At 40.9% G+C, this 25,773-nt stretch overlaps 2 protein-coding genes, 1 non-coding gene and 1 pseudogene across 6 annotated transcripts in view; 3 read left to right on the plus strand and 1 right to left on the minus strand.

Annotated features, from left to right (window-relative positions):
• The window catches only part of FAM120A (family with sequence similarity 120 member A), a 115,536-nt gene extending 111,138 nt beyond the window's left edge, over positions 1–4,398 (minus strand). For all 3 annotated transcript variants that reach the window (XM_070459435.1, XM_020905481.2, XM_020905484.2), the window contains exon 1: positions 3,846–4,398. In XM_070459435.1, coding sequence (XP_070315536.1) covers positions 3,846–4,319 — 474 coding nt within the window. In that variant the 5' untranslated portion in view covers positions 4,320–4,398. The remainder of the gene's footprint in view (positions 1–3,845) is intronic.
• LOC139032427 (uncharacterized protein FLJ37310-like) lies at positions 4,316–8,651 on the plus strand. Of its 2 annotated transcripts, none has more exons than XM_070459436.1 (2): positions 4,316–5,357; positions 7,938–8,651. In XM_070459436.1, the coding sequence occupies exon 1, from the start codon at positions 4,318–4,320 to the stop codon at positions 4,639–4,641; it is 324 nt and encodes a 107-aa protein (XP_070315537.1). In that variant the 5' UTR covers positions 4,316–4,317; the 3' UTR covers positions 4,642–5,357; positions 7,938–8,651. The 2 variants fall into 2 exon arrangements, with proteins under 2 accessions (XP_070315537.1, XP_070315538.1); XM_070459437.1 differs by lacking the exon at positions 7,938–8,651 and adding an exon at positions 6,265–7,382.
• An 8,644-nt stretch (positions 8,652–17,295) lies between these two features.
• LOC139032502 (U6 spliceosomal RNA) lies at positions 17,296–17,402 on the plus strand. The gene has a single exon (XR_011485044.1). It is a non-coding gene; the product is annotated as a U6 spliceosomal RNA (small nuclear RNA).
• Positions 17,403–21,026: 3,624 nt separating this feature from the next.
• Positions 21,027–23,458, plus strand: LOC139032428 (iron-sulfur clusters transporter ABCB7, mitochondrial pseudogene; annotated as a pseudogene).
• Positions 23,459–25,773: the final 2,315 nt, after the last annotated feature.

Genomic DNA, 25,773 nt, shown 5'->3' on the forward strand with positions numbered 1-25,773 from the left:
TGCTCAATCCCATTTCTTGCCATAAAAAATTGGCAACAAAACGCTGAGGGCTAAATGAGACAGCACCAGGAGAGAGAACCCAGCATGGAACTGGCACCCTACAGAGTAGTCCCACCAACCCCATCAAGTACACAAAGAAAGATCATCACCACAGGATCTCAGGCCACAGTCTAATCTCACATTCCTCCAGTGACTTAAAACACCAGCTTTGCTTTATGTGAGATCTCAGTGAATACACAAGGACTTCGTTATAAACCTGCACACCACCACCACAAGTCTTGAGGCAGAAACATTTAGGAAAGTTCCAGGGATTTAATGCCACCAAGATTTTTAAGTAAACATCACTCCTAAGTTTCAAAGGTTATGATGACTCAAGGCACACAAGAGGAAATGCTCCTAGTAACGAACAGAAGCCAAATTCAGGCCAGGCAGTTTAATGACCTGAACAAAATTAGTTGATGTGTGGGCCAACTTCTAATGGTTAAAGAAATACAATTATTACTCTAGTGAAGACATACTCTTCTAAGCCAAAAAAGATTTCTCGAAGCAAAGCTGACAGGAAATTAAGACTTTCTGCCAGTTTACAGAACCCTGGAGAAGGCCAATACAATGGTGGATTTTTATAAGAAAAATGCTTCATATGCCCAACATTATATATGGTGAGATGTTTGTGTAAATTGCTTTGCCAGTTTTTACTTAATTTTTATTTATTTAAAAAAAAATCATACAACAAAATTAACTTTTATTTATTTTTGATGTAAGTTCTACAATTTTAAAACATGCTACCACCACAACCATCAGGCTACAGAACAGCTCCATCACGTCAAAAAGCTCCCTCCTGCTGTCCCTTTATATTCACACCTTCGTGTAACCTGTTATCTGGTTCCCATCTACAGTCTTATCTGCAAGAGAATGTCATATAAATAGAATTATACCTCTTGAGCCTAGCTTCCTTGTGTGTATCAGTACTTTCTCCCTTTTTATTGCTAAGTAGTATCGCTTGGTACCATAGCTTAACTATTTACCTATTAAAAGATATTTTGCTTGTTTCCAGTTTGAGCTATTATGAACAAAACTACTATGAACAATCAAGTATAGTTGTTCTGTGAATAATAGTTTCATTAGGAAAATACCCACGAGTACAACTGCTGGATCATATGGTAAACCCATCTTATAAGAAACTAGGGAGCTATTTTTCAGGGTGGCATACCATCTTGCATTCCCACCAGCCATGTGGGACGATTCCAGTTGCTCAGCATTCTTGCCAGCATTCTGGCATTGCCGGAATTACTTATTTTAGCCATTCTAACAAGTATGTAGTGATATGCCATCATGGTTTTAATTCACTTAACCATTTTAATAGGCATTTTCCTAAAAAACAGTACATGCTGCTTCACTTCTTTAAAGAATGCTGAACATACATTTTCCCCCAAACCATCCTCAAGAGTAAACCACACTATCCCTCGGGGGCTACTGAAGTACAGAGGGTTGTACAGAGGGCTTCTAAAGAAGCCCCAGAATTATGTGTGCTTTTTATAGCATTTTCTATCTTCTCCCCGGTAAAGAGTCACTTCTTGCTATTAACGGTGCGCTTGCCTATGTCAGACTTTCCTCTGCACTCTTTTCTCAGGCTGAGTTTAGAAACAGGTAACTAAGCTTATCAGAATTACATCTGAAAATGAGAGGGCAGTCTACAAGGGAGAAAAGTTGATTCTTTAATGAGGAAACAGAAAGCTTTTTCTTTTCTTTTTGGATCACTATACCAAAACTTCCTGACCTCTCATTTGGCTGCTGAGAAATTTTTAGTAGCTAAGTTTCTTAGGCGTTTTCCAAAAAGGTGAGTCTTCCTGGTATGTGTACACCAGGGAATTGAGTCACTACTATATTAAACTGTAAAATTAACATTATTATATTGTGATTCTATATCAGGAATTCAAAGTTCATCTAAAGCAAAGTGATTATACACTCAATTATACCTTGTGTCCAGAAATCAAGTGGAAGTAATGATCTTAATTCTAGTCTCTTACTTACTCACACATTAGTCAAAATTCTAAGCACCTAGCAGGTGAGACATTTATAGGGGTACAAAGAGAAATATCAAGAAATTTTACAACTAAAAAAGTATATAGCAGTTCTTTCAAAAAGATAGAGACCATGTACAAACACTGAATCTAATCCTAAGTAAAATTTATGATGTTCCTTTGAAAGTCATTTGACTATAAAAAGCTCATCGTCTTCTCAGTAGTAAGTAATTTCCATCTCTGCACAAGACAAAAGTGTTAACACTCAAAGCATCTTCTGGAGGTGTATCACACTGGGGAATTACACCGTCTTACTTCTCGGACAGCCCAGGCTTCAGGGCAGAAAATGCCAGCAGTAGTCCCTTACTCTCACCCGATCTTCCCCAGGGACACAGGCTAGGTCTCTGCCATATTCACAGACCAATCGCAGCTCTTCCAGCAGCCTCGACCCGCAGACTTGGAAACCCTGTCACCAATTGCATTAGGATCGGGGTGGGACTTCCGCTATCACTTTAGGCTTAACCACCACCATCTCAGCACAGGCAAGAGCAGTCAGGAAGTTCGAATTTCACAAACTTTGGGATTAAGCACAGTTCAAGCAGAAATAAAGGAATGACAAACACATTGGAAGGCAGAGTGGCCAAAGTCAGAAAAATATAACAGCTCCCCCTAAGAATTGTAAACGAAGTACAATGAAAAACGAAGCAATCAAAACTCAAGTCAAGGGTCACTGGTTTGCATGTTATCGCTGCCCTGGCTGCTAGGTCCTGAAGCACTCCTTGGCCTGAGTTCAGGGAGGAGCCCTCTGCCAAAAGGACAGCAGAATGCTGGACACCCAAAGCTCTGATTACCTGAGTGCACAGCCCAAAGTGGTGGAGTTCTCTCTGTGCAGGGAGAATAAATCCTGGAAACACTGATTCACTGACTTTGCCTGACTCTGGACTACTCTTTTCACATCAGACACACAGAACCAAAGACTTTTTCACGCAGGCTAAATCACAGCACTTAAAATATTCCATCATGTCAAGCTACATGGTTCTTTAAAACCCAACACACAAAAATCCGACAATTTCTCTAAAAACTATTACCTTACTGGGAACCTGGTCCTAGCCCTGTGTTCTCAAGAGAAAGCCAACTCCACAGGCCTTGCCCACGTCGAACCGGGGTGACAGCAGTAGGCAGACCTATCCACCCTCAGTGGCTGGAGACCCCTTGCTGTCGCCATCTAGCCCACTTGCTCCCGCAAAAAACCTGTTGCTTTTCAAGCCTTCCAAAATCGAAAACCAGCGACTCATAAAAGTTCAGGTTAGTAATATGCCTGCTTCAAAGTGTGGAGGTATACTCGGGATCTCAGCGAGTGGCACTGCACCTTCCAAGCTTGCAGCTTATCCGCTGGTCCTACGGTTCTCGGCCGGCCTGGTATAGCCCAGGTTCCCAGACCCCGGGCACTCGCAGCCGGCCGGGATCCAGGCGGCGCGTCCATTTTGCAGCAGGTCAGATCTGGAGGGGAGAGGCTCCTGCGGTCCCCCGCGCCCAGACCCCCAAACCCGACCCAGCTCCAACTTCAGACCCTGGCCTGCCCGGAGCCCAGACCCAGACCCCAACCGTATTCCACACTCCGACCTAGGCCTGGACCCTGACCCCAGACCCCACACCCGGACTCAGGCCCAGACCCCTGGTCCCCCAAACTCCAGTCTAACCCCGACCCACCCTCAAATGCAAGCGACCCCTTAAATTCACGCAGACCCACGCCCGGCCCCGGTCTCCAACCCCGCCCCCGGCCCACGCGGACCCCAGTCCGCCCGCCCGCCCGGCTGGCCGCACCTTGACGTGGAAGCGGATGAGCGCCAGGCGGATGCAGTGCGCCATGCAGACGGGCGGCAGGAACCAGACCTTGGGCGGCGGGGTGCCCTTGTTCTGGACATGGCTGACGATTTGCTGCGCCGTCTGGCGCTCGTTGCCCTGCCGCTTGACCCACTCGTGCAGCCGCGCCTTCTCAAGCGCGCCGTTGAAGAAGACGAAAAGCTCGATGTTGCCGCCGAAGCAGGCCTTGGCTAGCGCGGCCAGGTAGCCGAGCATGTGGTTCCACTGGCCGCCGCTCACCCAGTCGGTGTAGAAGCCGCCGTAGAGGCGATGCAGGCAGTTGTCGGCGTCCACCAGCAGGCGCAGCGGCGTGTGCGGGGGCCGCTGCCGCCCGCCGCCCACCAGGCTGCCCCGGGCCAGCTTCTGCAGCTCCACCGGCACCACGGCGCTCGGGCAGTGCTTCTCGATGTAGTCCTGGAAGCCCTGCACGCCCATGGCGGCGGCGGCGGCGGGCGCGGGGCGGCGGGGCGGCGGGGCCGGGGGCGGCGGGGCCGTGGCGCGGGCCGGGGCCGGGGCGGCGGGCTCTAGGGGGGGCCGGGCCGAGCCGCGGGCGCGCTCATGGCCGCTGCGGCCGCCATGTGCTGCCGCCTCCCAGGGCCATGGCGGGGAGGGACCTGCGCCGTGCGCCGCTCCAGGCCCAGGCCAAGCTGAGGCGGCCTCGCGCGGGCGGGCGGGCGGCGGCGGGGCGGGGCGGCGCCAGCTGACGTACGCGGGCCGGCGGAAGGGGCGGAAGAGGCGGTGCTGCGAGGGCCGGTAACCAGAAGAGGGGCCGGTGCCCGGCGGCCCAGGACTCGGACTCCGGCTCCGAACTTCGGTCCCAGCCCTGGCAGAGTCCGCGAGGCCCAGCCCAGGGAAGGGAGCTATCGGGTCCAAGCGACGCAGCTGTGCTTGCGCGAGTTCCCAGGAGGTGTCGGGGCGGTAGCTTCATCTCGTCCCCTTCCTGGTCTCCCAGAGCTGGTCACCAAGGACCACATCCCCGGCTCCAGGATCTGGTCACCCCGGGACGGCCTTATCCCCGGAAGCCGGTCCGGCAGCCCTGTCCCCGTCCACGATCGGAGCCGATCACCTCACGGAGGCCGCGTTCGGACCTACGGATCTGGTTACCCTCAAAGAAGCCTCATCCCGGAAGTCAGTCACCTTAAGGAAGCCCCATCTTCTTCCCCGGGTCCCGTTATTCCGAAGAGGCCCTGTTTCGTCCCCAAGGACCGGTCACCCAGAGGAGGCCCTTTCCTGTCCCTCTGCCCGGTCACCCCCTAGAAGGCCTTTTTCTCGGGAGTCGGCCACCTGAGGAGTTCCAAGTTCCATCCCCAGGAGCTGGTCACCCTGAGGAGGCCCCAACCCAACCTTGGGATCTCGTCAACTCGAGGAGGCAGCGTTCGTTTTGAGAGCCAGTCATCTGAGAAGGCCTAATGCCTGGGGTCTGACCACCCCAAAGCGATCCCGTCCTGGTCCCACAGGGCCAGCCATCCCAAGGTGGGACCAGTGCCCTGGCCGAGGCGGCTGCAGAGATAGAGGCGGTCAGGGATGTGTCTAGGGGAGGAGTCAGCACAAGTCCCCAACGGAAATCGGTTTCTGCGCTGTGTGCCCAAGTGTAGCAACCGGGTTTTAGAAATGATCACCTGCTCTCTCACCTTAATTGCATCGGCATCTTTAACTTGGGAAATAACTCTCCAGACTTTTTGGTTGTTCACAGGAGTAGGGTGGTAATTCTGAGGAAGTTGGAAAAGTGGCAGATTGACCCCACTGCCTGCTGGGTTTACTGCTTCACTGCTTTTTTGGGAGAAATCTAAGAGCCACGTGAGCAGAACCCTCATTGGTGGTTCCCTTTGAGGTAGCAGATTTCCCTCCAGATAGATCTGACTCAGCGCACTCAAAATGCTCTCACTATCTGAAGGAGCCGGAGGCTCCTCTTTTTTTGTTTTCACACTAGTAACATTTCATAGCCCAGACACTGAAATGACAGTCTATAATGTAATATACAAGTAGCCTTAGTGTCAGATATCACCAAAGAGACTTTAAAAACAGCAGATCTGTTACAGCACGTGAAATGCCTCCCTTCCATTTGGTTCCAACTGTGAAATATCTATCTTCTCTAACTCCCCCTTTCCGGAGACTGTGCAGCCCCTCCTAAGGAAAATGATTTAAATCCTTCTTGCTCTAGTAGCATCTTCTGAAACGAGGTCCTCTCAGGACTTCTGTCCCAGAGCTCTGCAGTAATTACTTTTTAAGTGAGGTTAACACTGTAAATACATTATGCATCAATAAAATGTTTTTTAAAACAGGTTAATGTCTTATAGAATAAAGCATTTATAAACTCAGAACTCAGGAGTTTGGAAGTGGTGTTTTTACTTATCTCCAATTCTCCTATCCTTTTCTGGAGAAATCTCTGTAGAGGAGCAGGCCCATACAAAAGGTGCAGAGCAAGTGGAGCCTGCACCCACGCAGGTTCCAAGAAGCCTCCATACTCTCTTGTCCCCAAAAAGGCAAGTTGAGTTTTTTCATTTCTTATAACTTCACCTCAAATATCGGCCAGTATGATATATACATAAGTAAAATGCTCTTAGTATTTTGATAAGTGTGTTTAATTTTTTAAAAAACAGACTTTAGCAAGTTAAGCCACTTAACTCATACACAAAGTTAGCGATGAAGCCAGGATCATGTGTTATTTAGAAATACAGTTAGTCATTTAAAGCCACATTAAATACTGACACCCAAAATATTCAACTTCCCTTCTATAATCCACTGTAGGCTCACACATTTAGGAGTAGTAGTTTTAATCAGTCGTAATTGAATCTATAGCACTCTGCTCCATATTTACTCTTCTATGTTCTGTTTTTGTTTATTTTTTTATTATTTTTGTTTGTTTGTTTTTGTTTCTTTTAAATGGGCTTGCTTTTAAATACTTTCGTGCCAGTGTCTGGGGTTCTGAGAATTAATTTATTTTCACTTTAAGGCAGTGTAAAGGACTAAGGTTCTGGAATCAGATTACCAAATCTGTCTGGTTCTACCTCTGGGCCCTTGTGTAATTTACTTAAACTTTTAAAACCTTGGTTTCTATCATGTGTACAACGAGGGTATTAATAGTGCTTACCTTCCAGATTTTTATAAGGATTAAATGAGGTAACTTGTGTGCTTGCCACGCAGATTTTCAATAAATGTTGACTTTTATAACTATTACTTCCACATCCTATAATTGTATTGACTTTATCCTTGAGGACATGTAACAGTTATCTTACTTTTTGAAACCTTAAAATTCATTTTCATAAGTATAAATTCATTTGGCGTTATTTTCCCTTTTTAAATATATGTTCTCATTTAAAAAAAACTAATTCTCTTATGTTTTGAGTAACATTATTAGTGGCTGGAAAAATGTTTGGCTGACCCATATTTTATATAATCTTCAAATTCAGAAGTTGGTTGAAGCTAAATTTTTTAAGTGTCAAAGTAGAAGCAAACATCTGTATTTAACATTTAATAAAATTATAATATCTTCTTGGATTCACACTATATAGTAACTAGTGTTTGGGGACTTTCCTGATTCCAACCACCTGTATCTTTGAACTTTTCACTTTGAGCGTATGAGAAAACTTTTAATTTCACCAAAAAATTTTCTTGCCCTACAAGCAAGAAAAAAATCTGAAAAATAAAAATGGTAAAAAAAGACATGGCCCCATGCTTTATAAAAATTTAAAAAAGAAATTTCAGAAAAAGTTATGATTAAGAGACAAAGAGAAATTCATATCAATGTATAACAAAAACTACTGTAATGATGTAAAGTAATTAGCCTCCAACTAATAAAAATTAAAAAAAAAAAAAAAAGACAAAGAGAACTAGCCCATGGTGTGAAAAATTTACCAATATATGAAAAACCAATGATAGAAATACTTATTTTTAGCTCTTCCATTATTTCAGCCAATTTAGTTTTGATCAATTCATCTACTGCCCGAAGGAAGAAAATATTACTTATTTACATGATTCTTTCCAAATTAAAGTGTTTTATAGTAGAATGATAACTTTAATATTAATATTAAATATTCTTAATATTCTGCTTAGTTGAGACTTCTATCCAGTATTAATGGGGCTTCCTTGGTGGCTCAGATGGTAAAGAATCTGCCTGCAATGCAAGAGACCCAGGTTCGATCCCTGGGTCAGGAAGATCCCCTGGAGAAGGAAATGGCTATCCACTGCAGTATTCTTGCCTGAAAAATTCCACGGACAGAGGAACTTGGATGGCTACAGTCCATGGGGTCACAAAGAGTCAGACATGACTGAACAACTAAGCACAGCAGAGACATCCAGTAATAAAAGGTTAAGCTTTCAGTGTTTCAAGGAAGGTGACTGAGACCCATGTACTTATTAGCATATATTTAGGAGAGCAGCAGGCTGGGGCTAAGCATGCACTCTGTGACTCTGGAAGAGAGCAAATTAATCTCTGGTTGGGATTTGAATGTGTAATGTTTACCTAGCACTAATCTGCTAATTGATTGTCCATTTAAATTACCTGGAAGAGCGCACATGTATCCCTACAGTCTTGAGGATTTTGTTGTTGTTGTTTTAGCATTCTGGAATTTAAAAATGCTTTTTTGCCTTTGATGATGTGGATTTAAAGTCCTGTTCTCTTCAGAAGTATGGATTCATTTTCTCTTTCAAGTATATGTTGTAATTTTAAATTGTACATCAATGGGAAAGCATACGTGAATTTCATTAAGTGCAGATTTCTCAGGCTTTTCAAGAATAAAGGGAATTTCCAAATGTTTGACTGACAAACATTTGATATAATCAGTTGGTTACCATCTCAGCTGAAGAATTGGTTACCATTGCTGTACTCATTGATTACTAATTTTCCCTTCCCTAACTCACGACAATCGGGAGTTTTTTGGTGTCCGTTCTTTCTGAAATCTGTAAAGAATTGTCTGTGTCCCCTCTCCACCACTGTGGAAATACACAGAGGCCTTCCCAGCACTTCCTGGGTGTCCAAGACCTCTTGCTGTCCACATTAGCCATTACCGACATGAGAGACTCAGACATCAGTCTTCCTTGACTCCCACCCTCTCATTTGGGAGCTGCTAAAGAGTAAGTAGAAAAACATCCACAGGGATACTTTGGAAGACAACACTCAGCTGGCCATATATGTTCTCATTTGAATAGAAGAACTCTACAGTCATCCCTTACCTATTGCCTTATGGAATCTTAAAGTTTTGTTTATTAATTAATTTACTTATTTTTGCCACATTGCACAATATGCAGGATCTTAGTTCACTGACCAGAGATCAAACCCATGGCCCCTGCAGTGGAAGCTTGGAGTCCTAACCACTGGACCACCAGGGAATCCTTCTCTGCCCTCCACAATTTATTTAATAAACTAAATTTTATTTTTAAATGATATAAATCAAGTGAAAATTTTATCTTTTTATACCAGGAATTTTCATTCATAAGTACAAAACCATTTAAAATTTTAATTATTTAGAGACTGTGCTGTGCTTTGTTGTTCATTCATGTCCAGCTCTTTGTGACCCCATGGACTACAGCCCACCAGGCTCCTCTTTCCATGGGGATTTTCCAGGCAAGAATACTGGAGTGGGTTGCCATGCCCTCCTCCAGGAGATCTTCCCAACCCAGGGATCAAACCCAGGTCTCCCGTGTTGCAGGCAGATTTTTTACCGACTGAGCCACCAGAGAAAACCAAGATTACTGGAGTGGGTAGCCTTTCCCTTCTCCAGCGTATCTTCCCAACTCAGGTATCAAACCAGGGTCTCCTGCATTGCAGATGGATTCTTTACCAGCTGAGCTACCAGGGGAGCCCATTTAGAGACTAGTTATCATTAAATGGTCTGTTGCGTTTAATAAAAATGTTTCTGGAAGAAGCAGTTTTCTCACATCAGAACATGAAAAGCACTCAGGCCTGACAAAGCTCGAACACATGAATCCAACTTCCTCCAGGAAATCTGGGGTTTCAGACAGGTGGGAGCACATCGTCATTCTCTGGAAACTGAGCTGAGACTCTCCACACTGACTGTACTGCCAAAGGAAAAGATGAGCTTGGTTTTAGAACTACAAGAATGCAAGTGCCACTGAAAGGGAGAACATTCTGCCTTAAATGCAGATGCCCTTGGGGTGGAGCATTAGCCTGAGCTTGGGAAAGAACTGAAAGCAAGAAACAGCCCTTCCTCCCCTGCTCACTGCTCACTGCCTCCACCCCGCCCCTTGCTCTTTGCAGATCCCAGGTAGCTGGTAAAGGCAACACTGGCCCACGATGATGGACTGGGGCCTCAGAGATCCATCTTCCACATCACTGCAACCTAGAATTAGGATTTTAGCACAGTCATGAGACAATACCTGTTAGTCTATCTTATAAGAGATACTTCTAGTTTTCTCAAACTAAGAAGCACTATGAATGGTAATATTTTAAAATAAAAATTTCCATGTCACTAAAAAGATTATATACTCAATAATCTCATCCTAACATTTATGTTCCTTGAGCTATACTATTCAATAGAACTTTCTGTGATGAAGGAAGTGAGCTGTACTGTCTAACATGGTAGCCACTAGCCATAGGTGGCTATTGAGTATGTGATGTGTATGACTGAGGAACTAAATTTTTAATTGAAGTTAAACGGTCATATGTGACTAGTGCACACTAGCAAAAGAGCTTAACTCCTAACTAACTGAGAAGTTGCATCAGTCTGGCCCCACATTAGATTACATTTAATGTGTCCCCAGCTTAATGGTGAAAAGAATACGGCTCCTTTGGTGTTAATATGGGGAAGCAAGAACATGGACTGACCATGTCACCAAATCTATAAACAATTTCTGAGAAAGATATCTGGGTATCTTTAGGAAGGGAAAAGAAATGCTAAATTTCCAAAATACATATGTTCATGACATAAATTATAATACCCCTCCTATACCCTGTTTAAAAGATATAGATACTATAAAGCGATGCCTTCTGAATCTTTTTTTTTTTTGCCTTCTGAATCTTAAGCCACTTATTATGTACTGTAGTTCACTGGTGAACTACATGTCTAAATGACATATCCTATTTTATTTGATCCATTTTTCTTCCATTTGCCATTATTTAACTCAGTGCAAATTTACTTAACTACGGTAAGAAATCACTATCTATATTTCTCATAAGAAACAGCATGAAATTCCTTGCAGCATCAACATACACCATGACATTTCTATGACCTGCAAGTCTAGAAATCTATGCCAAGTAAGGGTAATTTTTAATAGTTTAATCTATTAAGTAGATGTTTATTTTCATATTTTAGAGTACATGTAGTGACTCAAATTTATATCTTATTCTCCACAAACTCACAAACTACTGAGAAAATAATTGCATGTATAACTTGTATTACCAAGAAGTATATTGATTAGTACCAGTGAGAAGATCAGAGAAATATATGCTAAGAGGTCATATAAGAAAGAAACTCATTTTGTTTTAAAACTTTCTTTTATATTGGGCTGTAGCCGATTAACAATGTTGTGACAGTTTCAGGAACAGCGGAGGGGCTCAGCCACGTATATACATGTATCCAGTTCGTTCAGTTCAGTTCAGTTCAGTCACTCAGTCGTGTCCGACTCTTTGCGACCCCATGGACTGCAGTACGCCAGGCCTCCCTGTCCATCACCAACTCCCGGAGCTTGCTCAAACTCATGTCGATGGAGTCAGTGATGCCGTCCAGCCATCTCATCCTCCCGCCTTCAACCTTTCCCAGCATCAGGGTCTTTTCCAATGAGTCAGTTCTTCACAGCAGGTGGCCAAAATATTGGAGTTTCAGCTTCAGTATCAGTCCTTCCAATGAACATTCAGGATTGATTTCCTTTAGGATGGACTGGTTGGATCTCCTTGCATTTCTCATGATGTACTTTGCATATAATGATCAATTCATGATGTACTCTGGATACATGTATCCATTCTCCCCTAAGTTCCCCTCCACCCAGGCTGCTGCATTAACCCTGAACATAGTTCCATGTGCTATACAGGAGGTCCTTGTTGGTTATCCATTTTAAATATAGCAGTGTGTACATCTATGCATGTCCATGTCCATCTAATTTTAAATCAAAGCTTCAAACTATCATTTTCAGCCAAGTTGAAGTAAAGGGACTGCCACCCTCCCACCTGATACAGTAATAACCAAAAACACCCAGACAGCAGTGTGAAACAATCGTTCTGAAAACATTGAACATAAGTCAGTGAAGGACAGAGATCCTTCAGAGATGGAAAACAAAGGAGATGAACTCTCCAAGTGACCCAGTTCACTGCCTGGTGAACGTTTCCAGACCATGATGTAAGGAAGCGAACCCACAGAACCTGGCAGCCTCCCTAAGTTGAGGGAAAGTAATGGGGAATTGGGATGGGGCAAGATGGCTAAAACTCACAGGGTAGAGTACTAGAAAGAGGAGTGATGTACAGAGAAGACTCCAGAGGTCTGCAGAGACTCCTCCACAAATATGCAGTTAAGAATCAATTAATGAACACGTGTGAGCAAGCTACCTGAGGCAAAGGAAAAAGCCTTTGGGAAGGATGAACGTGTACGGTGCCTGAAGTTCACATGAGGCCAGAAGCAGAGTCATCAGCTAGAGTACTCAAAAGGTCTTTCCTTAATAGTGAGATCAAATTAACTCTTGACAAGAATTCTGGGATGATAATGGAGTAGATAGCATCAGAAATCTGTCTTCCACCTAGAAGAAATCTGTCTTCAGCTTCCAATGGACTTGGCAGACTCTGTCTTATGTAACTAATCTGAAGCTATTAAGTCTGTTGAAAACTTGTAACTTCTGGGGAAGGCTTGGATGATAAATTTTGGTTGATTTTAATTGTCTTCAGCTCTTAGCTGGCAATAGTTGCTACACATCCCCACTTCCAGCCACTTAGCAGACACTGAGCAGCTTACCTGCAGTTCTGCAGGAGTCAGGGTAGGCAAAAAGGGGGATCTGTGTTCTGGTCACTGATCACTTCTTCTGATCACAGAGATGCAGGAAGTCTGGTAACCATGGTTGCTGCAGCTCCCCTCACATGACCCCACCCATCAACTCATTGCAAGTCTATCCCCTCAAGCTGAACAGCCTTCTGGGAAATTTACAGGGCCAGGGCCCTTTTCTCCTCCCTTAAATTTTTGCGTTTCCCATTTGGGGAGTCAGACATTAAAGACTAGGTATGGAGGAAATTAGAAAGTGACTAAATGTGCTCAAAGAAAGATTTAAAAAGACCTAAGAAGATATTGTTTTCACACCTTAGTCTGATTCTTGGCACAGAGAGAGCCTACAACAATTAAAAAAAATAATCCTTGGGAAATGGTGAGAATCTGATTTCCAGAGTTACTATATGATTATATTCAAATGTCCAGTGTCCATTCAACAAAAACTCAGACAAGGCATACAAAGATTTAGGAAAGTATGGTCAATTCAAAGAAAATTAAACAGAGTCTGTCCCTGAAGTAGACTTAATAAAATATATATTAAACAAAGACTTTAAAATAATTGTCCTAAGATGCTCAAACAACTACCTTATGATCCAGCAATTCCATTCCTGTGTATATACCTGATGAAAACAAAAACGCTAATTCAAAAGATATATGCACCCCAGTGTTCATAGCAGCATTATTTACAATAGCCAAAATATGGAAGCAACCTAAATGTCCACCATCAGATGAATGAATAAAGAAAATATGATGTGTATGTACAATGGGATACTATTCCGCCATTAAAGAATGCAATGTTACCACTTGGAACAACATGAGTGGACTTGGAACATATGATGGTAAGTGATATTAATATAAATCAGACAAAGACAAATACTGTATGATACCACTTATATGTGGAATATAAAAAATTAAAAAATTAGTGACAATGGCATTAAAGGAAAAGACTAGTGCTTACCACGGGGAGGAGGCTTCCCTGGTGGCTCGGATGGTAAAGAATCTGCCTGCAAAGCAGGAGACCCAGATCCAGGTCCAGTCTGGGTCAGGAAGATCTCCTGCAGAAGGGAACGGTTACCTGCTCCATTATTCTTGCCTGGAGAATTCCATGGACAGAGGTGCCTGGCAGGCTACAGTCCATGGGGTCGCAAAGAGTCGGACATGACTGAGCGACTAATACTTTTGCTTTCACCATGGGGAGAGGGAAAGGGGAGGAGCAAGATAGAGATAAGGGATTAAGAAGTAGGGATGGGATGGAGGGGAGATGGGAGGGGGGTTCAGCATGGGAGCCACATGTACACCCACGGCTGATTCATGTGAATATATCGCAAAAACCACTACAATATTGTAAAGTAATTAGCCTCCAATTAAAATAAATAAATTAATTTATAAAAAAAAGAAGAACTACTATGTGTAAAATAAATAAGCTACAAGGATATACTGTACAGAACAGGAAATATAGCCAATATTTTATTATAACCATACATTGAGTATGGGTTTCCCTCATAGCTCAGTCAGTAAAGAATCTGCCTATAATGCAGGTTTGATCCCTGGGTCTGGAAGATCCCCAGGAGAAGGAAATGGGAACCCACTCCAGTATTCTTGCCTGAAAAATCCCATGGACAGAGGAACCTGGCAGGCTAGAGTCCACGGGGTCACAAGAGTTGGACATGACTTAGTGACTAAACCACTACCACATACATGGAGTATAACCTTTAAAAATTATGAATCATTATGCTGTACACCTGAAACATATAATATTGTAAATCAACTATACCTCAATTTAAGAAGAGACTTCAAAATGCTAATGAAATAATCATGAAAAAATCTAAATAAAGAGATACCCAACATTTATATGAAATTCAAAAGACCTACTTTAACCATATTACTTTGAAGAAAAAGAGAACAGAAATAGAGGACTCACATTACCTAATTTAAAGATTTACTCTAAGTCTAGATTACTTAAGGTAGAGTGATACTGGCATCATGATAAAGAGATCAGTGTAACAAAGTAGAGAGACCAGACATAGACCCGAACATTTTGGGTTAATGTTCAATAAAGATGCAAAAGCAACTTATGGAGGAAGGTAACCTTTTCAAGAAGTGGTGCTTACATAATTGGATATCATACGGGAGTAAAACAAATAGTTAAGTTTAATCTACATCTCAAGCCATATACAAAAGTTAGCTCAAAAATTAGCAAAAAGAAAAATAATTATTAGACCTAAATGTGAAACCTAGAAGTTTAAAATATCTAGAAAGGAACATAAGGGAAAAGCTCTGTGATATTTTGTTTTTAAAGATATTTTAGATAGTGCCAAAGGCATGATCTGTAAAAGAAAAAATTGCAAATTTAACTTCATCAAAATTAAGAATGTGAACTCTTCAGAAGATACTGTTAACATAATGAAAAGAAAGTTACAGTTGTAGAAAATATTTGCAAATCATGAAAAAATGTGAGTTCATACATAGTCATTAATACATATAATACCTAATAAGACTGAAAACTCATTAAGAAAAAAAGGAATGTACAATTTGGGAAATAATTTGATCAGACCCATCACTAAAGAAAACATAGAGCTGACATATAAGCACATGAATGGATGTTCAACATCATTAGTTATTAGGGAAAAGCAGCCACAGTGAAGTGATATCAGGGAATATGGCAGAGTACAAAGCCCCAGGAATTTAACTCTCCACAGAAATGACATATGAGCTGGTAGGAACTGTCTGAGCAACTATTTTGCAGCCCTAGTCTAATAGATCTCTTACAGGATCCAGAGGAGTGCTTGATGAAGAAGCTGGTAAATTTAATTTTGGTAAATTTTAGTGATTGCATGGTAGTGGCTACCATGCCTCACACCTCAGCACCCCACAATGCAGCAACTCAGTTCCTGGTGCAAATTTCTGGGGCCATGGTGGGGAATATGGATCTTGTCTTCCAAAAACTTGGTATCATAGATTTTTTATTGCTAATCAGCAAGGACTGAGACAGAAGTTAATCATTGTTTCATTCCCAACAGGCTAACATGTCTTCCTGATTTGTAGAGGATTTAAAGAGAGAGCATTTACATTTTCCCCTTTTGGGAGCTAAATGCTTAAGGATATCTTTGTCAGGTTGCATTTTGTCTGCAGAGACAGTGGAACAGAAACTTTACTGATCACACATAAGAAGCACATACTTCCAAAAAGTTTGGAAAAGTTACAGTTGTATGGCTTCAGCCTTCAACAAGCAAAATCTAACAATCCCCAATGAGGGACAGCATTGGAATCCTAGAATTCCCACAGCATTATAGTTTGAGTTACCACAACTCATAAAGTCCAGTTTTCAACAACAACAACAAAAATACAGTACATAGAAACAGTAATGTACAACCCCTTCAGAGGAACAAGAGTTAGACAGAAACCATCCCTGAGGAAGCCCAGATATTTAAGTTTGTTGGTTTTTTTTTTTTTTTTTGAGAGGGAAATATAAATACTGACAGTGCTTCTCCCCTCTGATATTTAAGTTATTAATCAAAGACATTGACTTTCTTAATTTTATTTAAGGAAATCATGGACAGAGAGCTAAAGGAAATTGAGAAAATAATGATTGTAAAAAATTAAAATACAAATGAAGATGAAAAATAAGGAGATAGAAGGAACTGAATAGAAATTTTGGAGGTGGAATGTACAAAAACTAAAATGAAAAACTCTCTAGAGGTGTTCAAAATCAGATTTGAGTAGGCAGAGAAAGGATTGGTTGAAGATAAGGACAAATGAAATAATAAATTCAGAGAAACAGAAAAAAATACTGAATATAAATGAGCAAAGCCTGAAAGACCTGTGGGATACCATTAAGTGTTCAACATATGCATTATAAGGCTCCCAGAAGAAGATATTGAGACAGGAATAGGAAAATATATTTGGCAAAAAAAAAAAATCCCAAATCTGGTGAAATTCATGAATGCATACATCTGAGAAGCTCAACTAACTCCAAGCTGATACTTACAGACTCTACACCAAGTTGATCTTGAAAGCAGGAATATAGAAGTGACTCATCACATATGAGTGATTCTCAATAAAATTAACAGATGATTTCTCTCCAGAAACCATAGAGGCCAGAAGACAGTAGGATGACATGTTTAGTATCCCGAAGGGGAAAAAAAAAGTTTCAGTCAAGAATTCTGTATCTGGCAAAAGTATCCTTCAACAATGAAAGAGGTATTAAGAAAATCCCAGGTAAACAGACCTACTGTACAAGAAATTACTAACGAGACTCCTTCAAGATGAAATGAAAGGACACCAGACAGTAACTCTCAGACATAAAACAATAATAAGTTTCAGTAATATTGGACTTTTGAATGAATGAAATTGTACATTTCATTTAATTTGTAACTTCCCTTTTGTTCCTATATAAACTAAATGACAAATGTGTAAAACAATAATTATAAATTCATGTCAAGGGGACTATAATGCACAAGGTGATAATCTGTTATAATAACAACTCAGTGCTCACTTCGGCAGCACATACACTAAAATTGGAACGATACAGAGAAGATTAGCATGGCCCCTGCGCAAGGATGACACGCAAATTCATGAAGTGTTCCATATTTTTTCACTAGTGCCCGGGGGCTCAGGGATGGCTCGGCGCCCTCACTAAAACCTCTTTCGGAAAAAAAAAAAAAAAATAACAACTCAAAGGGTTGAAGCAGAGAACTCAAAAGGAAATAAATGGAGATGCAAGGAAGTAGAATTTTTGTAAATTATTATATACTATTACGTATATTCAAGCCATGTGTTTAATAAGTTTAACATGGTAATTGATATCCTCCAAATGTTAACAATGGAAAATTGAGGTACGAAAGCATAAAATATAAATAGCCACGTGGCAAAGTAAATGCTTGTTTTTCAGTAGTCAAATTAAATATAAAAGGATGACTCTTCCCTATTAAAATAAAGGTTTGGAAGATTATATTTTTAAAAAAATAGAGTCCATCAACATTCTGTTTACAATATATTCACTTTAGATATGGAGATAAAGCTAATTTTAGGTAAAAGGATAGAAAAAGATATTCCATGAAAACTATAACCAGAACTGAACTGACTTGGTTGTACTGTTATTAGACAAATATAAATTAAATTTTAAAAGGTTTATCATATATTGGGGCTTCCCAGCTGGCTCAGGGATAAAGAATCTGCCTGTCAATGCAGAAGTTCAATCTCTGGCTTGCTAAGTTCTCCTGGAAGAGGAAGTGGCAACCCACTCCAGTATTCTTGCTGGGATAATCCAATGGACATAGGAGCCTGGTGGGCTACAGTCCATGGGGTCTCAAAGAGTCAGACATGACAGAGTGACTGAGCATGCACCCATCATACACTGATAACATATAATACAGCAATGTGTGTTAGTCACTCAGTCATGTCCAACTTTGCAATCCCCTGGACAGTAGGCCACCAGGCTCCTCTGTCCATGGAATTCTCCAGGCAAGAATATTGGAGTGGATTGCCATGCCTTACTCTAGTGGATCTTCCTAACCCAGGGATTGAACCCATAGGGATTGAAGCTGTGATAAAAAAATTTCCAAAAAAAAAAGCCCAGGACCAGATGGCTTCACAGGAGAATTCTATCAAACATTTAGACAAGAGTTAATGCCCATCCTTCTAAAAACTCTTTCAAAAAATTGCAGAGGAAGGAACACTTCCAATCTCATGCTACGAGGCCACCATCACTTTGATACCAAAACCAGACAAAGACAACACAAAAAAAGAAAACAACAGGCTAATATCACTGATGAACATAGATGCAAGAACCCTTAACGAAATTGTAGCAAACAGAATTCAGTTACACATCAAAAAGATCATACATCATGATTAACTTGGGTTTATTCCAGGAATTCAAGGATTCTTCAATTTATGCAAATCAGTCAATGTGATAAACCATATTAACTAATTGAAAGATTAAAAACCATGTGATAATCTCAATAGATGCAGAAAAAGTCTTTGACAGAATTCAGCACTGATTTATGATTAAAACTCTTCAGAAAATGTGCATAGAAAGGAAACTACCTCAACATAGTAAAGGTCATATATATGATAAGCCTACAGCAAACATTATTCTTAATGGTGAAAAACTGAAAGCATCCCCTCTAAGATCAGGAACAAGACAAGGATATCCACTTTCATCATTATTATTCAACACAGTTCTGGAAGTCCTAGGTATAGCAATCAGAGAAGAAAAAGAAATAAAAGGAATCCAGATCAGAAAAGAAGAAGTAAAGCTCTCACTGTTTCCAGATGACATGATACTGTACATAGAAAACCCTAAAGATTGTAGCAGAAAATTACTAGAGCTAATCTTGAATTTAGCGAAGTTGCAGGATACAAAAATCAGTACCCATAAATCACTTGCATTTCTGTATACTAACAATGAAAAATCAGAAAGTGAAATTAAGGAATCAATCCCATTCACCATTGCAACAAAAAGAGTTAGATATCTAGTAATAAACTTACCTAAAGAAACAAAAGAACTGTACACAGAAAATTGTAAGACACTAATGAAAGAAATAAAGAATGCCATAAACAGATGGAGAGGTATTCTATGTTCCTGGATAGGAAAAATCAATATTAAGAAAGTGACTATACTACGGGATCGCATGAAATCTGTAGATTGCATTTGGTAGTATAGTCATTTTCTTAATATTGATTTTTCCTATCCAGGAACATGGAATACCTCTCCATGTTCCTGGATAGGAACTGTAATGATGTAAAGTAATTAGCCTCCAACTAATAAAAATAAATGAAAAAAAAATTAAAAAAAAAATAAATAAACTCAACACACACACACACACACACACACACACACACAAAATACCAATGGCATTTTTCACAGAACTAGAACAAAAAATTTCACAGTTCATATGGAAACACAAAAGACCCTGAATAGCCAAAGCAGGACCTTGCCAACAAAGGTCCACCTAGTCAAAGCTATGGTTTTTCCAGTAGTCATGTGTAGATGTGAGAGTTGGACTATGAACACTGAAGAATTGATGCTTTTGAACGTGGTGTTGGAGAAGACTCTTGAGAGTCCCTTGGCCTGCAAGGAGATCCAACCAGTCAATCCTAAAGGAAATCAGTCCTGAATACTCATTGGAAGGACTGATATTGAAGCTGAAACTCCAATACTTTGGCCACCTGATATGAAGAACTGACTCATTGGAAAAGACCCTGTTGCTGTGAAAAATTGAAGGCTGGAGAAAAAGGGGATGACAGAGGATGAAATGGTTGGATGGCACCCCCAACTTGATGGATGTGAGTTTGAGTAAACTCCAGGAGTTGGCGACGGTCAGGGAGGCCAGGCGTGTTGCAGTCCATGGGGTTGCAAATAGTCGGTCACAACTGAGCAACTAAACTGAACTGAGCCAAAGCAGTCTTAAGAAAGAAGAATGGAGCTGGGGGAATCAACCTTTCTGACTTCAGATTATACTACAAACCTGCAGTCATCAAGACAGTATGGTACTGGCAGGAAAACAGAAATATAGACCAACAGAACAAGATTGAAAGACCAGAAATAAACCCATGTACCGATGGGTACCTTATTTTTGACAAAGGAGGCAGGAATATACAATGGGGTAAAGATAGCCACTTCAATAAATGGTGCTGAGAAAACTGGACTACACGTAAAAGAAAGAAATTAGAACACTTCCTAACACCATACACAAAGATAAACTCAAAATGGATTAAAGACCTAGATGTAAGACCAGAAATTATAAAACTCTTAGAGGAACACATATGCAGAACACTCAGTGACATAAATCAAGGCAAGATCCTCTATGACCCACCTCCTAGAGTAATGGAAATAAAAACAAAAGTAAACAAGTGGGACCTGAAAAAAAAAAAGTGTGACCTGATTAAACTTAAAAGCTTTTGCACAGCAAAGGAAACTATAAGCAAGGTGAAAAGACAACCCTCAGAATGGGAGAAAATAATAACAAATGAAACAACTGACAAAGGATTAATTTTCAAAATATACAAGCAGCTCATACAACTCAATACCAGAAAAACAAACAACCCAATCAAAGAGTGGAAAAAAGACTTAAACAGACATTTCTTCAAAGAAGACACACAGATGGCTAACAAAAACATGAAAAGATGCTCAACATCGCTCATTAGTAAAGAAATGCAGGAGAAAGATTAAGGCCGCGAGTTCCGACCGCCAGCGTCCCACAATCCTCTGCTTCGGTTCCTCTTTCCTCGCTTAAAATGGCGCTGCTCGCGATACATTCTTGGCGCTGGACAGTTGCGGCGGCTGCTTTCGAAAAGCGCCGGCACGGGGTGATTCTGATTCGGCCTCTAGTCTCTTTCCGGGGCCCAGGTCCGCAGTGGAGGTCACGTCAGCTCCGCGGCTCAGGAACTGCTGGAATCTCTCAGATCCCAGAGTTATTAAGACATACTTCATGGCAGAGACCAGGAAAAGGCAATTCAAGAGAGTTATTAGATGCTACAAGTGCTCTCCAGGCATGGCCACTGATAGAAAAGAGGACATGTTGGCATGGTCATGCAGGAGGAGGACTCCACACAGACCCGAAAGAAGGGTTAAAAGATGTTGATACTCGGAAGATCATAAAAGCAATGCTCTCTTATGTATGGCCCAAAGACAGACCAGATCTACGAGCTAGAGTTGCCATTTCCTTGGGATTTTTAGGTGGAGCAAAGGCCATGAATATTGTGGTTCCCTTCATGTTTAAATATGCTGTAGACAGTCTCAACGAGATGTCGGGAAACATGCTGAACCTGAGTGATGCACCAAATACAGTTGCAACCATGGCAACAGCAGTTCTGATTGGCTATGGTGTATCAAGAGCAGGAGCTGCCTTTTTTAATGAAGTTCGAAATGCAGTATTTGGCAAGGTAGCCCAAAATTCAATCCGAAGAATCGCCAAAAATGTCTTTCTCCATCTTCACAACCTGGATCTGGCTTTCCACCTGAGCAGACAGACAGGAGCTTTATCAAAGGCTATTGACAGAGGGACAAGGGGTATTAGTTTTGTCCTGAGTGCTTTAGTATTTAATCTGCTTCCCATCATGTTTGAGGTGACTCTTGTCAGTGGTGTTTTGTATTATAGATGTGGTGCCCAGTTTGCATTGGTGACCCTTGGGACACTTGGTGCATACACAGCATTCACAGTTGCCATCACACAGTGGAGAACTAAATTTAGAATAGAAATGAACAAAGCAGATAATGATGCAGGCAATGCTGCCATAGACTCGCTGCTGAATTATGAAACTGTGAAGTATTTTAATAATGAAAATTATGAAGCACAAAGATATGATGGATTTTTGAAGACATATGAAGCTGCTTCATTGAAAAGTACCTCTACTCTGGCTATGCTGAACTTTGGTCAAAGTGCTATTTTCAGTGTTGGCTTAACAGCCATAATGGTGCTCGCCAGTCAGGGAATTGTGGCAGGTACCCTTACTGTTGGAGATTTAGTAATGGTGAATGGACTGCTTTTTCAGCTTTCATTACCCCTTAACTTTCTGGGAACTGTATACAGAGAGACTAGACAAGCACTTATAGATATGAACACCTTGTTTACTCTACTCAAGGTAGACACCCGAATTAAAGACAAAGCGATGGCATCTCCCCTTCAGATCACACCACAGACAGCTACGGTGGCCTTTGATAATGTGCATTTTGAATACATTGAGGGGCAGAAAGTCCTTAATGGAATATCTTTTGAAGTCCCTGCAGGAAAGAAAGTGGCTATTGTAGGAGGTAGTGGGTCAGGGAAAAGCACAATAGTGAGGCTATTATTTCGCTTCTATGAGCCTCGAAAGGGTAACATTTACCTTGCTGGTCAAAATATACAAGATGTGAGCCTGGAAAGCCTTCGGAGGGCAGTGGGAGTGGTACCTCAGGATGCTGTCCTCTTCCATAATACCATTTACTACAACCTCTTATATGGAAACATCAGTGCTTCATCCGAGGAAGTATATGCAGTGGCAAAATTAGCTGGACTCCATGAGGCCGTTCTTCGAATGCCACATGGATATGACACTCAAGTAGGGGAACGAGGACTCAAGCTTTCAGGAGGAGAAAAGCAAAGACTAGCAATTGCAAGAGCCATTTTGAAGAACCCCCCAGTCATTCTGTATGACGAAGCTACTTCATCATTAGACTCAATTACTGAAGAGACTATTCTTGGTGCCATGAGCGATGCAGTGAAACACAGAACTTCTATTTTCATTGCACACAGATTGTCAACAGTGGTTGATGCAGATGAAATTATTGTCTTGAACCAGGGTAAGGTAGCTGAACGTGGTACCCACCATGATTTGCTTGCTAACCCTAGCAGTATCTATTCAGAAATGTGGCATACACAGGGCAGCCGTGTGCAGAACCATGATAACCCCAAATGGGATGCAGAGAAAGAAAATGTGTCCAAAGAAGAAGAAAGGAAGAGACTACAAGAAGAAATTTTCAACAGTGTCAAAGGCTGTGGAAACTGTTCCTGCTAAGTCATATGAAACATTTTCTTTTCACATTTTCTTTTCTTCCTTCATCGTTCCCTTACTCACTCACTCCCTCCCTCTCTCATTTCCTTCCTTCCTTCCTCTTTTTACCTTGACTACACATTTGCACTGAGGCAGAATTGTTTTATTAAAGAAAAATTAGACATTAAAAAAAAAAGAAATGCAAATCAAAACTACAATGAGATATCACTTCACACCAGTCAGAATGGCCATCATCAAAAAGTCTACAAACAATAAATGCTGGCGAGGGTGTGGAGAAAAGGGTACATTCTTGCACTCTTGGTGGGAATGTAAATTGATACAACCACTATGGATGATAGTATGGAGATTCCTTTAAAAACTAGCAATAAAAACCACCTTATGGCCCAGCAATCCCACTCCTAGGCATATACCCTGAGGAAACCAAAATTGAAAAAGACACATGTATCCCATTGTTCACTACAGCACTATTTACAGTAGCTAGAACATGGAAGCAACCTAGATGCCCATCAACAGATGAATGGATAAAGAAGTTGTGGTATATATACACAATGGAACATTACTCAGCCATAAAATGGAATGCATTTGAGTCAGTTCTAATGAGGTGGATGAATGTAGAACCTATTATACAGAGTGAAGTAAGTCAGAAAGAGAAAGAAAAATATCATATTCTAATGCGTATATATGGAATCTAGAAGAATGGTACTGCAGAATTTATTGACACAGCAACAATGGAGAAACAAACATAGAGAACAGACTTATGGATATGGGGAGAGGGGGGGAGAGGGTGAGATGTATGGAAAGAGTAACATGGAACCTTACATTACCTATGTAAAATAGATAGCCAGTGGGAATTTGCTGTATGTTTCAGGAAACCCAAACAGGGGTGGGGAGGGAGATGGGAGGGATGTTCAAAAGGGAGGGGTATATATATACCTATGGCTGATTCATGTTGAGGTTTGACAGAAAACAACAAAATTCTATAAAGCAATTATCCTTCAATAAAAAATAAATTAAAAAAAGAAATAATGATAGTGCTCAAAAAAAAATGCAAGCTTAAAGAAACAATGGGTCAAGGAGAAAATAACAAGGAAAATTAGAAAATGCATTGAGATAAATGAAAATAAAAGCACAATGTACAAAACCTCATGGGATTCATCAAAAGCAATGCTAACGTGGAAATTTATAGTTGTAAATATATATGTTATAAAAGGAGAAATAAACCAATAACTGTACACCTTAAGAAACTGTAAAAAGAAGAGCAATCTACACCCAAAGCTAGCGTAATTTAAGAAACAATAAAGGTCAGAGCAGAAATAAATAAAATAGAAAGCAGAAAAGTAATAGAGAAAATAAAAATAATCAAAAGTAGTTCTTCAAAAAGATAAAATTGACAAAGATTCAGCAAGAAAAAAAAAAACTAAACTTACTTAAATCAGAAATGAAAGTGGAGACATTACTACCAGTTTTACATAAATAAAAAGAATTATAAGTGAATGCTATGAACATTTGTATGCCAACAAACCGGATAACCTAGATGAACTGAACAAATTTATAGAAACACACAATCTACCAAAACTGAATCATAAAGAAGTAGAAAACCTCAATAAGTCCACATCAAGTAAGGCAATTAAGTCAGTAATCAAAAACTTCCCAACAGAGAAATTTCAGTACTAAATGGATTCAATGTGAGTTCAAAACAACATTTAAAGAAGAATTTAATTCCAATCTTTCATAAAGTCTTCAAAAAAAAATTGAAAAGAATGAAACACTTTGAAACTCATTCTAAGAGCCCAGAATTACCCTGATGCCAAAACCAGATAAAGCGAATACAAGAAAACAGATCAATTTTCCTTATGAATATAAGTGAAAAAGTACTTGATAAATTACTAGCAAGCTGAATTCAGCAGCATATTAAAAGGATTATACATCATAACCAGATGGGATTTATTCCCAGGATGATTCAAGAGTGGTTCAACATTAAAAAAAAAAAAAAATCAGTGTAATACAACATGTTGGGCTTCGAAGGTGGCACTAGTGGTAAAGAACCTGCCTGCCAATGCAGGAGACATAAAAGACCCAGGTTTGATCCCTGGGTCAGGAAGATCCCCTGGAGTGGGGCACAGCAATCCAGTCCAGTATTCTTGCCTACAGAATCCCATGGACAGAAGAGCCTGGAAGGCTATAGTCCATAGGGTTACAGAGAGTTGGACATGACTGAAGCAATACAGGCATGCACATACGCAATGCTGCTGCTGCTAAGTCACTTCACTCGTGTCCGACTCTGTGCGACCCCATAGATGGCAGCCCACCAGGCTCCCCCGTCCCTGGGATTCTCCAGGCAAGAACACTGGAGTGGGTTGCCATTTCCTTCTCCAATGACACATGCAATACACCAGGTTAATAGAATGAATTAATGTAAAAAATTCCTCATGATCATCATAATTGATGCAGAAACATTAGAAAAATTTGAC

This window comes from Odocoileus virginianus, chromosome 31, assembly GCF_023699985.2.
Source record: "Odocoileus virginianus isolate 20LAN1187 ecotype Illinois chromosome 31, Ovbor_1.2, whole genome shotgun sequence".
NCBI lineage: Eukaryota > Metazoa > Chordata > Mammalia > Artiodactyla > Cervidae > Odocoileus > Odocoileus virginianus.